This window comes from Dermacentor andersoni, chromosome 5 (genome assembly GCF_023375885.2).
Source record: "Dermacentor andersoni chromosome 5, qqDerAnde1_hic_scaffold, whole genome shotgun sequence".
NCBI lineage: Eukaryota > Metazoa > Arthropoda > Arachnida > Ixodida > Ixodidae > Dermacentor > Dermacentor andersoni.
The window spans coordinates 157,039,213-157,056,729 of NC_092818.1; the positions used below are offsets into that span (position 1 = coordinate 157,039,213).

The 17,517-nt window shown below is 47.2% G+C and overlaps 1 protein-coding gene across 6 annotated transcripts in view; it reads right to left on the reverse strand.

Moving 5' to 3' along the window:
* Window positions 1-17,517, reverse strand: part of LOC126531446 (thrombospondin type-1 domain-containing protein 7B-like) — an 834,929-nt gene that overhangs the window by 269,055 nt on the left and 548,357 nt on the right. For 3 of the 6 annotated variants that reach the window (XM_055071176.2, XM_055071175.2, XM_055071179.2), the window contains exon 1: window positions 6,838-7,048. The exons of the other annotated variants lie outside the window; for them this stretch is intronic. In XM_055071176.2, the coding sequence (XP_054927151.2) occupies window position 6,838 (1 nt within the window). In that variant the 5' untranslated portion in view covers window positions 6,839-7,048. Of the gene's footprint in view, window positions 1-6,837; window positions 7,049-17,517 lie in introns of those variants that run through there. 6 annotated transcript variants of the gene reach the window in all.

Here is a 17,517-nt window from a genome sequence, read left to right on the forward strand (position 1 = left end):
TGCACCGACGTGCATATATTTGAACTGATTATGCAAACGCTGCTCTTTCGAGCCACGATCTTCCGCCGATGAATTGTCCTGTTCTTGCATTTGCCTCTTTTTTCTCTCTGCTTTCTTCTCCTTCATGCATATTTAACTGTGACGGGTTGTTTCCACGGAGTAGATTCCTCGGATCCCTTGCGCCGCATTCCGCGTTTTCTACACCGGCTTCATTTCTAACTTCGAACTGGATATTTTTTTTACTGAAACAGGGAAGGGGTAGAAGGTTAACGGAAGGGAGTCTGGTAAAGGGAACTCCAGAAGAAACAATCAGTGACACGGAACTATTTCCAAGGAATATGTCCTCGCCGAGCGGAGCTCATTATTCTGTGCCTCGGAGTTACCGCAGCAATATCTTCGCCGCCGCTTCCACTTTGTTTCGGGGCCGACTGGTTGACGGTTCTTTCTCTTCGCTCGTCGTCGATTCGAATCACTCCGTCTTCGCAGCCATGGCTACAGACAAGAAGCGCTCGCCCAGGTTTTGAGACGCAAGGAGAAGGCGTCGCTCGACGTCGTTGCGACGTGGGAATCCCGATTCCGCACTTCATATACATACTGTACGTTCGCTCTAAACTATTCTCACACCTCCTGATAGCTTGCCAGGTTTTGTCTTGTGTGCATAAGCTCGCACGTTTGACCTTTCACTTGCATCTTCCTTTTTTTTTTTTATTCCGGCCTGCTTTGCGTAGTTCGTCATCGTACAGGCGCTGGCTGCAACAAAAAAGAAAGCGGGAAGACACAAGCAACAAGATCGAGGAACAACGCCGCTCTACAGCGCGCAAGCCAAGTGCGAACGGTCGGTGCCTACACGGTTTTGACGCGGTGTGTCGCCGTGACTCGGGATGATAATCCGTGCATTTGTATGCGCCCCGTCTCTTCCCTTTTGACCCCGCGCGATGTCGAGTGCGCTCTCTCTCGTCGCGCTGTGACGACGACAACGACGCAGGGAGACACGCATGTTCCTTGCGCCCGAATTTTAAGTCGCCTGACAATTGGTGTGGCATGCCGCTTTGGAGATTCTTGTTCTCGCTTTTGTAGCCGCGAGTTCCGTGAAAAAGGGCTCGAATTTGCCCACGATCGTACCGAAAGGCGAGACAAACGCGAACGCCGCACACAAGCGCAAGAAAGAAGAACGTCTTTCGATGTGAACACGCTCCGCGCACGCAATTCGCCCCCGCGGTTGTCACGTCGTAGACGCGGTGTCGCGAGGATCGAGTACGCGGCGGACGCCATCATGCAGTGCCGCGGACGTGATGGGCTGAATCGCGAGGCCGTGCACGCTGCATTCGTTGCTGCGTTGTTACGTGAGCTCGGCTGGCTTGCACCGTCTACGGCGCGCACAATACGAAGACATCTAACATCATGATATCGTATGGTATCGGCATGGCTGATGATAGCAGAGAGTTCTTTTGGTTGGCTTTTTTTTGTCATGGCTGCACTTAAAGCGCAAAGGAGCCTACATTAATTATCTGTGTCCCGACAGAGGGTGACAAGCAGAAGGCAAGAGCTACCGCTTTTTCCTTGATTTATTGATTGACTGACTGATTGATTGATTGATTGATTGATTGATTGATTGATTGATTGATTGATTGATTGATTGATTGATTGATTGATTGATTGATTGATTGATTGATTGATTGATTGATTGTATTTGCGAATTTTCATTTCTTTATTCAGCCCCGATAAAATGCAGATGACTCGGTTTCGCTGGTCCTGAGCACGAGATCATATCTTCGACGACGGATCGAGGCTCCACATTCTAATAGGGGCGGAATGCTAGAAAGGTCATCTGCCATGCTTTGGATGAACGTTTCAGGGGCGTGTTAATAGCAACTTTTGAGGCCGAAACAAATATGGATCGGATATCGAACATTATTCGATACTCCAGAGCATACACCGTCATGCATTCTCATGTAAAATATGCAAAGGCAGATTCTGTTTGCATGGTACATCACAAATGCGTGTCATCTACAGAGACGGCACAGCGATAAGAGACTGTTGCGCATGTTGGAATGGTCATGACAAATGTTGCCAGTTGCTTTATCAAATAGTTAAACGGCGCATATACATACTTATTACGAAGCGAACATACAGCTTCAGTATCCATAAACAGCAGCAAACAATACTCACTGCCGAATTCCATGTCAGAGCGAAATTCCAGTGCGAATGCTCGTGGCTTAACCGGAATATTCTGGATTCCTCAGGGACGCCGGATGTTTTGCTATGTATACAGCTTCTGGCGCACACTACGGCAGAGTTGTAGTATTCCTGCTTCAGTTTTATTTGACCACGCACAGTTGATGTTGTGAAGTCTACGAAAGCTATTCTAGAATATTCGGATTTCCCGTTAGTGACTATCCGATTTGTAGACTGCGTCGAAAATAACAATATTCGATTACTTATTCAAGAGTAAAGGACCACGTTGAAAAAAAGCACCAGGTGGTAAAAACTGATCCAAACCCCACAATTACGCGTGTCACATAACGCGTTTGTTGCTTTGAGACGTTGGACTCCGTCACTTTGAGCCTGTCCAGCGGGTACGGCTGCTGTGTATAAAGATAAATACCAAAAATAATAAAAAAGCAGGGAGGTTCACCAGTAGAACTACTTCTCGCGCAGGGGGGGCAGCTGAGTAATGTTACGAAGGGTTTAGCATGTTTGCGCAAAAGCAATAGCTAGCTGTCCTTGTCCCTCTTTCGCAAAGCAAGGAAGATAGATCATACGAACGAATAAGTAGTAATGACCTCCGGCACAAAGTTGAGTTTACTCAATGCAACACGCTTCGCCCGATCACGCGTACGCCGCCCTTTTCTTTTCAAGCGAGTCCTGAAAAACCTGAGACCATGCAAGCTCGGGCTTCGGTGCGCAAACTCTCTCTCGGCAGCACCCGTTCGCACGAGCTTCATTGTTTACCCGGCCAGGAAATCAGTTTAGCTCGGCGCGGGGGAGCAATCGCGGCTTCTGGCTGCACCCGTATACGCTGCGATCAGCCCACGAATGGCGAAAAAAAAGGAAAGAAGGAAAGAAAATAAGTAAGGGAGAAGAAAAGCAAGGAGAGGCTGCAGGAAACGAGCGCGAAAAAATAAAAACCTTCCCTACGGGTTTATTATCGATGCAACGAACGTGGGTTTACGACTGCCGAAAGAGTTCACCGAGGCAAACATGATAACCGCTGTGAAAGTAAGCTAAAGCAACTATTCGGACGAGACATCGAGTAAAACAAGAGAGAGAGAGAGAGAGAGAGAGAAAACAGAGCAGTTCGCCTCAGCCTATTACCCTTCCCGAAAATGCGAAATCCCCCAATTTCGCGCACTGCTACGCAACAGAGAACGCCTCAAATGAACCTAAAAACAAGCCGCGAGATATTCCCAAGAAAACGAGGAAGAAACTCTGAAAGCAAAGTGCCGTGATAAAAGGCAGCCGCTGTGAAGAGGTTCATAACAGATGAAACGCTTGGAGCGGAGAAACGTATCAGTTTACTTTATGCGAAAGGACAAGTTACACAAGATGCAAGGGCGTGTAAGAAAGCAAACAATCATTGGACAATGTTAGTACAAGCAGAAAGACGTTATCGAGTAAAGAAAACGTTGTTATGGAAAGCCGTTCTAGCAGTATCATACAGCGCAGTAAGTCTTTTTTTTTTCTTCTTTCTTGTCGTCGTAGTTTCAGCGAACAGCTGGTCATGTGCGGTGGGGGATCCAGCTGTTCGATGTGTATGTGTCGGGGCTTATGTCAACTGAAGTTCGCGAAAAATTTGTTGTGGCGACTCCCGGCCAATGAGCCGGAACTGTACTGAAGAGGCGTAGCCACAATGCTCAGGCATGCAAACTTACAAGAGGTGTTATACATACACCTATAGTGTCAGTGTCAAAGCCCTCCTTTTTTTTTTTTTTGCCCGTGTCGCGATGCTCTTTGACTGAGGACACATTGAATGAAGCACCAATAGACTTTAGGCTATTTAAGGACGTTCCAACAGAACGTCCTGTAGGACGTTCTGTTGGAAGCAACTTCATCGGTTGATTAAATGTTGACCCCAAATGCTCTAAGTGGCTCAGTTGGGCGCTTTATATATATAATCGCGCTGCACATAGTATGTTTCCTCGTGCAATGTCTTTGTGAGAAGCTGTCTTTACCTACACTTCCGGGTTTGGGGTGCCTGCCGTTCGGTCGGTCGGCATCTCGGCGGATATGGTTGAGAATGTATTTTCGAAGGCTATATATATTGCGCCGAATGCAAATACCAGCTAACGAGCTTATACGTTTCAATCCTGTATGCCGACCGGCAAAGCTGTACCACTAAGCGCACCTGTGTAGTGCGTAATACACTTGATTTTTCTTTGATTTTGCCATTCGGTATGTACTACTGGGTGTGTGCCCATTCTTACCCAATCCTCCCGAATGAGCAGCTGTCACTGTGTCAAACAGGCACATAATCCTTAAATGTAGCAATGCGTCCAACTTCTCAGTGCATACATCTGTCATCGTCATTCTTTTCTCGACAAGCATCGTACATCGTGAAAGGCGGTGCTGAGGCGGAGCAAATTGCCGGCAGTTCCAGCGAGGCGAGATCCGCCCGTAGCCAAGGTCGTCTTCCTCCTCTTCATGGCTCTCTTAATGTGCAGAGACCCACAAGAAATTTACTCATCAGTGCTGCGATATATATATATATATATATATATATATATATATATATATATATATATATATATAAACAAAGGAATGTTAATCAGAGGATATCTGCGATTGGCTACTTCCCTTTACCGGTAAATGCGGGGAAAGGGGCGCGACAGAAGAGAGAAAAAGAAGAAAACAATACAGAACTGTCTCTGTGGGTCATTTTAAAATACACACTGGGTGCTTGTGATGACAACGCTCCTCCGATGTACAGAAGAAATAAAGCTCAATTTGCTCCTGTTGTTGGGTCATACGAAACGAGAACAATAGTACCAAAGCGACGGCTATCCCTTTGCCGTTAATAATAGGACCACACAGAGGGGCAAAGGAGAAATAAGAAATTAAAGCAAACGAACGCAAATGCAGAGATCACTCAAAAAAGTTGACTATCGTACATTTGCTCTATTCGCCGAATGATAGACGATAGGCTACTAAGACTAGGGACGGAATCAGAATGGGAAAAAGTGTTTCATTTTCCTTCTCTGCGAAGCAGGCAGCCGAACAGCGAAAGCACGCCCAGAATAATTAATTAGCGTGGTTGTATCGTGAGTATTCACAGGGAGCATTTTCGGACGCCGTGCGTCGTCCTATGTTAGAAATGAAATCAACATATAAATGGGGAGAAACGTAGGCCTGAGGTAGACGGCCCATAGGAAGGATAAAGAGCAAGGAGAATGAGGGGTCGTGATTACTCCTGAAATTGAGATGCAACTAAATACAGGTGTATAACACCCACCGCAGCCCTGAATGGAGGTCCATATAGAGTTAAAGCAATGCACGGACGGAGATTTAAAATTTTTATTTAGCCAATGTCCGAGTATGACGTACCAAGTCACCGGCCCATTTTTAAGCTTATCCGATGAAGCAGCCAGTGCCTGCCATTCGCAAAGGTAGCTGGAGAAAACGCAATGAAACAAAGTATAGGCAGTGCGTAGAGTGGAACGCATGCATCGCAGTCTTGGCAATAATCTGCGCGTCGAGAAATATGCACATATCGTTTCGCGCGGACCACGCCTTACAGGAACATATTTTGAAGTCCGGCATGTCTGCGCCGGATTACACTTCGTATCCGAAACCCATGCCAGGATAACACGCGCAGGCCTCTTGAGGCGGCTGGTCACGTATGGTCAAATGTCTGTGACCAGTGCACTACTATCGCATCGTACTTGATCTAGGAAGTTACATAATTGTTTTCGGGCGCAGGTAAAGATCCCTAATGCCTTTTTTATCAGTACCATCTGCAAGTTCGTTGCACTGCAGCATGCATTGTACGGGGAGCTACTCCGAAGAATATGCTAACGTCTGCATGTATTTTCGACAAAACGAAAAGGAATGGCCGGCATCACTTAATCCACCACGGTAGCCAAGTGGCTATAGTGACGGTAAACACGACTCCCTATCCCCCCCCCCTTCTCCCACCCACCCGCACACGTGCACACATCAATAAAAAAAGAAAGCTACCTGACATCTAGAACCCAGAGCCATACTATAGCAAAACTGGTTCCCTATCAGAGAGTCAAATATCTCGATTTGAATTACTAAATTCTACTGATACTCGAGCGGCTTTTCCAGAAATATGTTGAACGGCTGCTCAGACCTTCGCATGAATGAAGTTGCAGTACGTTAGTGTAGTTTAAGAAAGCCTATAAGATACAGCACGCACCCTCGCTGTTCCGAGGCCACGGTGACTTTGCCGTTATTGCGCTTTGCTACCGAGCAAGAGGTCGCGGGCTCGATACCGTGCTTCGGGTGCGTGTTAAAGAACCCCACATGTAGCCAAAAGTAAACTGGAGTCATCCACTATGGGGTCGCTTACTGCCCAATGTGCAGCTTAGAAACGTTAAACCTCGCATATTATTTTTTAACCATTTTAGAGCAACCTCATATAGAAGTTACGAAGCAAGGATAATTATGGCACCATCAGGCAACCAAAACTTCAATGTATCTACGCAACCCAACAACAACGACAACAACAACAACAACAACAACAACAACAACAACAACAACAATGCTTTTTACGTTAAATTGCGCTTTAGGTTGAGCGGAAGCGGCAAAAATGTACTGCTATCATCACAGAACACATTTCAAACTTTCCTTCTTCAACTGCGAACGAAAACCACTCACTCTATTTACAGCATCCGGTGCTCAAACCCAAAAAGCTTGTAAACTCTGTGCGGTTCCTTCCACCGTCGCCGTTCATCAGTACGCGCGCGTCAGCAGTCCCCACAAACGCGCCGCGTTATATTTACTCGGCAGGTGGAACCAAGCACACCTCAACCGTTTTCACAATGGACGAGGCTCGTCGCAGCTTCCTCCCAGAAACACGGCCGCGGCCTCCCGCCGTCGGCAGTGTTTACGCAGTGCCGCTCGCATTCGAAACAAGGTTCCGTCAAGTCCTCGATTGCGCGTCTTGCGGCAACGACGGAAATCAAAGGACTGCGATAGGGAGGGAACGGACGCCGATACGGGATGAACGCGTCAGGCTCCGGCCTAAGTATGCATAGCACTTCTGTTGACGTCTCTCTGCCACTGGGCAAGCGTAAAGGCCCAGTGTCACAGTACAATATGGGAAGTTGCACGGGCGCTTGCAAAACACTTCTTTCCCCTACAGCAGGCTGACTTAGAGCTTTGCATGAAAATGGCAGAGTACATCTTGTTGGAGATTAAACTGACGAGATAAAGGCAGGCGCTCCGACCCTTGTAGGACAGTGGCTGATATAAGGTAACGCGTACTGCACTTCACACGAATAGGCAAGGTTTGCAAGTTAACAACGGGGCTGCACAAAAGCCGGTGGCGCATGCAATAAGGGCGTCTCGCGCTTGCCATCCTAGTATATACGTTCAACCGATAAGGCGTCGTCGTACTCTGCATAGACGTGGGTGGTTTAAAGTGCGCCAGTGAAACGCCGATTTCTTTCAGCTTTGTAAAAGGCCTATTTTGGCAAGTGTCGGCAATGTGAGCGCCTTGATAATGTGCTTTGAAAGCGATTCCTTACAGAATATTGCTCCTGCCCATGTGTGATAACAGTCGACACTAAGAATAACGTTAAAGTAACACAATCTAATTATGAGGTACACCCTATAGCGGGGTATCCGGACTAATTTTGGCCATCTCCATGGAGTTATTTAACGTGCACATCGTTCAAGTACGCCTACGTTTTTCCATTTAGCCGCCTTCTAAATGCGATAGCCGCGGCCGGGATTGAATCCGCGACCTCGAGTGCGTTGTGTGTCGAATGAATGAATGAATGAATGAATGAATGAATGAATGAATGCCGCGTGCGCCACGGCATTCATTGAGCGCCGCCATAACCTGCGCACTTACGTCCGCGAGGCTTGACACGGACTGTGCTAGTTGCCGACTAAAAATTAGGCGCATTCACCACGTGAAAAGACGCGCAGACACGTTTCCGACAGCGGCTTTCTCCAAAGGTAGAGTGTGCATTTTAGACTATGGAGTTCCATAGAAGTGTTATGTAGGCTGTATTTCAGAACGAAAGGCTAAAACATCAACACTGGTTAAACATTCGTAAGACAACGGCCAGTAGGCGCAAGTACAAAAAGTTCCCCACAGTCATTTTAAGACCCAACCACCACTATACTACAAAATGCACTATGTTGCACTTTCTTCCAAGAGCGGAAAACGGCAAAAGAAACATTTTTATGCGAATAAAAAATGCGGAATCTCCGTTTATTTCGGCGTCCTTTAAGTTATAGTTCCGCTATGGACTGTCCTAAATTACCGCTTGTTAGATTTTCAGTGGCTTGCGATCGATCATAAAAAAAAATCTTGCAATGCAATGTCCCCCAGCTCTTCAACTTTCTTTTTTTTTATTTGTTCTCGTTTAAGATGTATCTCATACATGCAGAATGCAATAGCCCTCTTTTATTCATTGAATAGATTGCTCGCGTAAACGCCTATACTCTTGAGAAAATGCCTCGCCACCGAACTGCGCTGATGTCACATCATTTCTTTGACTATTGAACAATGCAAAGTTTGTGGCGCAGACAGTGACAACAGAGTGCACGACGCTTACAGTTTCATCCCTCTAAATATTTCACTTAACAAAACAACATTTCAGCTGTCACTGCCACGATCAGAAAGACGGCACTGATACATTGTCGGTGATGGAGAGACGCGAACGTGTCATTCGAAGGTGTTCTTTTACATCAAGCGGCTTTCCAACTTTCACCCGTGCATTCGTCATTGCCGGGAGGTGCTCGTGGGAAATCGTGCGCCTCCCAAAATGTATACACATAACCACGTTCACAGCAAACTCTCGACGAGAGCAAGAGAAAACAAGTTATCTTCTGCACTCGCAGCAGCTCTTCCAAGGATCGGACGGGGCGTCGCCCCAAATGCTTTCACCGTTTTAATGCCGCCGCCTGTCAGCTAGCGGCTGAGCAGACGCGTACTGTGTTATACAGCACATTTTCAGGAAACACGGCAGCACGCCCCCCCCCCCCCCCCCCCCTTCTGACCCCTCATCTCCTCCCCCCCCCCCCAGCACACCACTTCAAGAACGCGAGATTGCTACATAGTGAATGCCGAGAAATGGAGAAACGATCTCTATCCACTGCATCGGTGAGCTACGCAATCGAAAAGCCATTTCGAATCCCCTCCTGCATCCTTTCCGGACGTCTACGCGTAAAGAACGCCAAAACGCAATTTTGCAGGAGAAAGAAGCCAGCAAGTGAAACAACGTACACATGCCTGCACGAAATCCTCGTCTCCTCCTCCGTGAAGGTTATATTATTCATGTTTCTTTTTCTTTTTGCTATCACCACATTGCTTCTTCTAGAGGCTAAAGATACAACTTCACCAACTCCGCATCTGCACAAATGCACTTGAAGCGAAAGCTTTCGGGATCTCGAGTGCACGAGAGGCTTCGAGACTCGCTGCGCGCGCACGCACGCACGCACACACACACACACACACACACACACACGCACGCACACGCACACGCACACACACACACGCACACGCACACGCACACACACACACACACAGTTACGACGGCACGCTGAAAAATTCGGTGGCGGTGGTGGTGACGCTGGTGCAGCTGTTCTCAAATCCCAGGTTTCAGTCCAGAGAAGGAAAAACTGTGGCACATTGAATGGAATATACGCTCAGGCTACCGGAGTACGCTTGCACCGTATGTATGCCGCTTCTTCGCGGATGAACGTCCGCCTGTCTCCCTTGTTATTGTTATTATTCTATATGTTACTTGTATTTTATAGATCTTCTTTCTCCTTTTTATTTCTCTTTTGCCTTTCCTAAAGTTCGTAGCATACCATGTTCCATGGCCGCCACAATGCTGACAGCTTTTATTCTGCGTGGATACTAAATTTCAGTATATCGTGCTCCCCTAGATCTCCACAGAGCGAAGAGAAAGAAACAATGTAGATGAAAAAGAAATGAAACACAAAAGAGGGACGCAAACTCAAAGCAGGATAGGTGGTGCTACGTGCGGCCAGGCCTTGCTGCGTATAGCCCTGTTCGCCTCACTTATAATCTCTATACAGCGCAGGGCCGCGACCGCTCGAAACGCGTGGTCCTTTTCATTGCACGCAACAAAGCGAAAGAGAGCGACGTAAGCCTGGCCAAGCTCAGCGTTGGCGTCTTTTTAAGCGTTATTCTTTTATTTCGTTTCGCCTTGACATTCCGGAGAGCAACCAAAATGAAAAGCGCTACGCCTGAACAGTTTTCTTTTCCTCGTTCATGGCGTTCTGCGCGCTCTCCAGCATGCATAATGTAGCCAGGCTCGCCAGCATGCAATGTGAGAAGAGATAAGCTTGGGTGAAAGAAAGATAGAAAGAAAAAAATATGTGTAACTGCGTGACGAAACCGAGAGAAATAAATGACGAGAGCTAAAGAAAATTTCGGGGCAACAAATTCGCGCTCATTCAAACAGATTTTCGCTCACATGCAGCCTTAAGGGTGCATACTTCCCGCGATGCGCCTAGCTGCTCGCTCTTTGTGGTGTTCCGATAGATCAAGGCAGCCACGGCAGCGTGAATTAGAGAGCACAGTTTGGAATCACTTGTCACTGCAATACGTATGCGCAAATGGTAACTGCAATTTGTTACCACATGTGCATGGTGCTCGCCAAAAAAGCGTGATGGAGGAAACATTGGAAGTAAGGTATACGGTACATTTAAATTCAAACGTAACAATTCCGAAACTTCTCCAAAGCGTTATTTCGTTTCCACTTTCCGCTGTGTTTGCTACACTGGCTTAATCCAGACTTTCAAGATGTACATGACACCCAGAAACTGAACACCGAGCGATTACACGTTGGACTTCCATCTAATTACGCGTAAAAGGTGTTCTTTGCTATTCCAGTTTCAGCTTATGAGCGCTGTACATTCTAAGTTACTCTAAATCAAGCAAGCAGGTGGGCAGGACTGGACGTATTACACTTGACTTGCTGAGAAGACATCGCTGGGCTAGTTGGTTGGCCATTAGTGTTGTAAAGGCTTGTGGACGCATGGACGAACACAAAAGCAAACACGAGCGTCATGGCTCGCGCTTTTTTTTCCTCTTTTGTGTCCACAAGTGCGCTGCCGTTATAACAATTACGTAAAACGGTAACAATTATGGCAGCGTTTTTTCTCAAAGATTTATTGAAGAGAAGGCCTTCCTTGGCGAGTTCATATCGATGTGGAGTTCGAGGGATCTGGGTAACCAACCGCTTCCGTGTCGTAGATTAGACAGTTGGAGGCCTTGCGCATTTATCACAGCGAAAAAGAGGCGCCACAATGAAGCTTAGAACGTGAGGGAGGGAGGATGCCGGCGGAAATGGCTGGCTTTATCTACCAGCCGCCGAACACGCATTCTTCCGCCGCCGCTCCTCCTCTGGGCCAGCTCTCCATTTCGAAAGCGCGACAGGCGGGATACGCGTCCGCTGAAAAGAAGCGTGCGAGCACCGTCCCAGGAACGTGACGATCGCACATGCGCGCGAACGCAAGCCACGTTGTGATCAGGCCACGTTGCATGCCGCCGGCCGAGCGTAACGCGATCGCGCTTCTGCCTCATTTCGTTCTTCGTCTTATTCCTGCAGGATTCGTGGTTCTGTGCTTCCGCCATCATTTTTTCTTGTTTTCTTTTTGTACGTTGGGTCTATTATTCTTGCATTGTGTTGCGGCTCATTTCGGCAGGAATCGGGAAAGTGCGGCAGTGGTACGTGCTGAGTCAGCGGCGCAGTGGCAATAACGTACGTGTGGGCGTTTTCGTTGCGCCGGGCTTGTATGTTCACGCGATCAGAGGCAGGCGGCACGTAGTGTATACATAAAAGTCCGTATACATTATTGCGTCTGTACGCCCGAAGCAGGCCGGATCTGCCTTGGCACGTGCGAGAAAAACGGCGTTGGAGATTCCTCGAGCCGTGACCGGGAGCCTCGACCACCACGTTTGAATAGTATCGCAACCAGTGGGACGGGCAAATAAATAAAGTACTGATGCCCACTCTGCTTCGCTTCCGTATTCCGTATGTTTGTCTTTTGTTCTGGACTTGACTGCTTTCCAGGCGCTTTGCTGCGTGCATCCACAGCGTTCCCTCTATCCCGCTTTCCTCTTTCTGTTCCCCCTTTCCATTTCCCCCAGTGTAGGGTAGCAAACCGGACACTCGTCTGGTTTACCTTCCTGCCCTTCCTCTCTTTGCTATCTCTCTCTCTCTCTGCTGTTGTTGTCGTTGGAATGAAGCCCCGATGCAGTCTGTATCCTGCGTGCAATAGTGTACAGCACCTTCAACATAAATTCAAACTACAGAAAATGACTGGTAACAATACCTGCCACGCCTGATCAGATGGAAGTGCGATGTGCAATATTTCTGTGCATGGTCTATTTCTAAGCAGGAAATATCCCAAAATTCAAGTTCTATAGCCTAATTTAAGCGGCTGCTGCAAAGGTAGGTCAACGAGGAAACGGAACCATCCATTGGAGTAGTTTTGGAACCATTCGCGCTTGAATTAATGTTGGCAGCATGCATTGACCAACACGACAGTCGAACTACAGATTGTCCGAAGGTGCGGAAACCCCATTTCAACGGATATTCTGCACTTGTAAGGCAATAGTATTTCACTACAAGGAGAAAATGTGGCGCAGTTCATTGAAAGCATATGCTTATGAGAAAAGCTATTGCTACAAACTATAGGCAACAATATTTTACTGTGGCTGACTTTCTATAAGACCAAGATTATTTTGCATCCACATCAGTATACTTCCCATGCTGAAGAGGGCTGTTGCTTTCGGTTGTAGAAACAGAAATGCTGCAAAATAACTAAAAATAGAGGTTGTGGTATAGGTGAGAAGTCGAACAGAGGATTGAAATGATAAAGACTGGGGAAAATTGAAAGAATGCCCAGAACAGAGTGAGCGCGGTGCCCTCTGCCATAGCAAAGCTGTGAGGAACCACCGTCATGCAGGCATGAAAATTTGCAATGGCGCTAGAATCACATCAGCTGTTTGGGCTAATCATACGTGCCACATTTTAAGCGTATTCCACACACAAGTAACTCTCATTTGAAGTGGCGGCGCTAGTGGCTTTACAGAGGCAATATATCTTGTTTACGAGCTTTCTTTCTTTCCTGCTTAAGCTTGTTTTCAAAAAAAGTGTTTCATAGATAGATAGATAGATAGATAGATAGATAGATAGATAGATAGATAGATAGATAGATAGATAGATAGATAGATAGATAGATAGATAGATAGATAGATAGATAGATAGATAGATAGATAGATAGATAGATAGATAGATAGATAGATAGATAGATAGATAGATAGATAGATAGATAGATAGATAGATAGATAGATAGATAGATAGATAGATAGATAGATAGATAGATAGATAGATAGATAGATAGATAGATAGATAGATAGATAGATAGATAGATAGATAGATAGATAGATAGATAGATAGATAGATAGATAGATAGATAGATAGATAGATAGATAGATAGATAGATAGATAGATAGATAGATAGATAGATAGATAGATAGATAGATAGATAGATAGATAGATAGATAGATAGATAGATAGATAGATAGATAGATAGATAGATAGATAGATAGATAGATAGATAGATAGATAGATAGATAGATAGATAGATAGATAGATAGATAGATAGATAGATAGATCAAATTCCCTCATCCGAATCAACTTTTCTAAGGCAATACGTATACATGCTATTTCCTTGCATTCTAGATGTCCTGAAATTTGAAAAGCACGCTTTGAAGCAAAGAAACAAAATGTAAATAGAATTTTTGTTGTCTCTATACTGGCAGGCACGCAGTAAAACTAAGACTTCGCCGATGTTCTTGCGCGCCAGCCGGGAAAGACATCTCCACGGGCAGTAAGAGCGGCGGCGACGCGTAACGTACTCGGCGAGAAATGACACGAACGAAAAAAAAATAGAAACAAATGCTTTCCGCGAGAACGGCTCATTAAGCTCGAGTTAATGCCCGCTATATGCCCGCAGTTCGTCGTCGCCTGGCGGCAGGCGTGACGCTCTCGGAGTGCTCGTTCTCCGACCGGCTTCATTACAGAGCCGACCGCGGCACTGCGCCTCATATCACACCTCTCGCGTGCGCGTGCGCCAACCTACACTGTAGAAGAATGTGTCCAGCGCAGCGCGATCACCGCGCGGGGCCGACTCGGCCGCCTACCGGAGCTCGGTTTGCCTTTTGCCATGCGAGCGCTTTCGCGTCCACTAGCTCAAACAAAGACGTGTGCAAGCACTCCTCACGAAGGAACATTCGCGAAGCCTTCCCCCCCAGAAAATTGGAAATCTCCAGAGTGCCGCCGGCAATTATGTTGCCCGCACTCTCCGCTGGCCGACCGCCGCAGAACCCACTCGCGGCACTTCTTACAAGCAGCGCAGCCACCCGGTCGTTACCTTGAAATCTCTCCTCCAGACGACTACGGTTTTCCTCCGAATTCCTTGCGCGTTTTTCCGACACGAACGACGAACCTTCCGGACTTGTCTCAGCACGCGTATGCCGTGCGCGTATTTTTCTTTTTTTTTTCTTTTGCTGAGCGCATAAAAGACTGAGATCCATCTCTCTGCTTCCCGCCAAAGCCCGGCTTGAGTTTATCCGCCGTACGCCTCTCATTAGGTGTAAGGACCTCTGGGACAGCTGCGGCTTCTCGAATGGCCCATGGGATTCGACGCATTATCTCGAAGTCGCACCAGTAGACCCTGTCGCTGTGTGCGTGCGGAAGAAGAGAAGCGTTTAGAGGTTTGGCGAAGCATGGATAGAAAGCTAGATGACGCCAAGCCGCTTTCCGTTCTTCACCCCGTAACCGGGCGCTGTCGTGCTGATTCGGGAGAACTGGGCAAGGCTGGAGAGTCGATGGTTCCCGCAGGACTGCGATCCCAAACAATTAGGCGCGCACCGATTACGACCCCGACGGGCGGAATTCGCTCCGATTTCCACGGCTCGTCGCGCATTGCTGAGTGGAGGTCTTCCGTCCCGTATATAGTCGAAGAATTCGGGCGTGTGGAGGCAAAGGGCAGGGACACTGTCTATGCGGCCATCAGCGACAGATCCGCTTCATTAGCGGGGAAACGAGGGAGGATTTTTACTGACGGGAGGAGCGGTTTGGGGGACGCACAGTGCAAGTTAAAAAGATGTCGCCACTGCTTAGCGCTGCCGGCAGGAGATGTCGGTGGTGATACTTCAGTTTTCGCCCACAACTAACACGCCACTATGTTATTCTGTAGTGAGCACTGTCATCTTCGAGTTATAAATATTAGCTTTCAATGAGTTGCAATAGTAAAATACCACTTTCTAGACTCTCTCTCTCTCTCACGATCGCTTTCGACATAGGGCGCACAGCAGCGAGCGAATTGACATTCGTGCTGCCTTTTGCTTAAACGGGAACTAAACGGCGTAAACACAGCGCACACGAAGCTATCAGCACTCAGCGCACTCTGTCCCCATCGCAGATCGCTTTCAAGCTATATGGCCCGCGCGGCCGTGCAATACGCCGCCGCCGCTTGAGCACGGTTGGTCATGGTTGATGATTTCAAGCGGATGGATAAGGCGCTAAAGAGCGATAACGGCTTATAATGATCGGAACGTCGCCAGCGCACTTGGCGCCGCTATCTGCGATAGTTTGCTTGTGTCATCAATTCAGCTTGCGCGGCCATCCGCAGCAGTTCGTGTCGCCACCGCGCTGTCGTTTATACTGGTCGGATGAAGTTTCAAAAAATTGATAACGGCACCGGGCTGCGTGGAGATCAGCAAGTGGCACAATGCTTACGCACACTTAGACAACTCCCAGAGGAGTGTATACGTGATTTCTTTTCCCCTCGCGGAGGCCACCACTGTAGGCGACTGCGGCCATATTTATCAGGGAATCGTCGTCGGCAGAGCGGACTGGCGTACCACTCACCCTTAACCACTAAATAGCTCGTGTTCTCTGCGCGAGGCTGTCTTTGTCTTGCTTGTTCTCCGGCACTGCAGCTGCTGGTAGTGCCACTATCCAGAAGTGTGTCTGGCCTATAGTTATTTCCCCGCTACCACCTAAGCGTTACTTCCTCTGAATTGTGTAAGTGCTTTGTTCTTCAATGTCAAGCTTGTGTTTATGTCGGAGTAGGAGATGATATTTCGTTAGTAGCTTGAAAAGTCACGCTTAATTAGCGAAGTTTTTAATATGTAGAACACATCATTGCCGTCCTTAGTTTGCCACCTGTTATGTTTTACTGTGAACTTTTCCTCTTAGTTGTAAGTTTATGATCGCAACGGCGAGAGGCACTTTATTAGAAAGGAGCCGTTTGTGGGATATTTTTACATTTCAGAGCAGTGAAAAATGTGTCGTCCGGCTTCTATATTTTTCACGTTTCTGCTTGCAGATTTCAAATTGACACAGCATATGAGCCTATTCCCCGTAGTTGTTGAGCTCTCTGTCATTACGCGCTATCGCAATGTATAGGACACTGTATTTCCCTTGTATACTCTGCATTATCAACGGTTCCATCGACATGCGGGACGGCGTCGCCCTGACTGCAGTAGTATGATGTTGCGCGCGCGCAATATCACACGCACGCACTCACGCACGTCATGGACTGACATCACTGGCATCGATATAGGAAAAGTATTCATTATGTGAAGGATAAAAGTGTTAATTTAAGCGTAGCAGATGGTCCAAGGAATCTGCTTAACTGTAGTTGTTTTTCTTTAGTAATGCGGCTGGATGCACAAATTCTTTAGAAAATCGAAAGTGTATGCCTGCTGATGCCTGCTTATGAGCTAATCACCGCGTAGAGAGAGCTCCTTGTCGAACATACATTGAAATCTCTATGCAAGGTAATTAGCAAGGTGTTTTATGGTGTCGGTCGCCTTTTTCAACCCAGCCGCATTACTCAGCTAACTTTCTCAGGTAATTCCTTATTATCATTCAGCGACACCACTACTGCTCGCACTTTTTTTTTTCGCCTACTGTCAATGATGAACCCTTTCGCTACCGGGCATCAAGACATGGTCTTGCGCTTAGCCATCGATACCCAGCCAAAGCAAACGGTCCCGGAAAACAATATGAACTTTCCAATGTGTAACTACGCCTACAACAAATTGTCTCCATTTATCCGCATTGCAGTCTGCAAAACTAACGTTCGCGATAGGGGCACTCCATGCAGGCATCACCAAAACAGTTTTACCTCGCATAAACAAAGCATCTTCATTTAGGGAGTGTTTGTACAGCGGAAGAACTGAACGATCTCTGCCTCTGCTAAGCTAAACATGCTCAGCGATAATGCGGGCTGTTTAGGTATGTGCACAGTGTGCATTGGTAGGTAAAA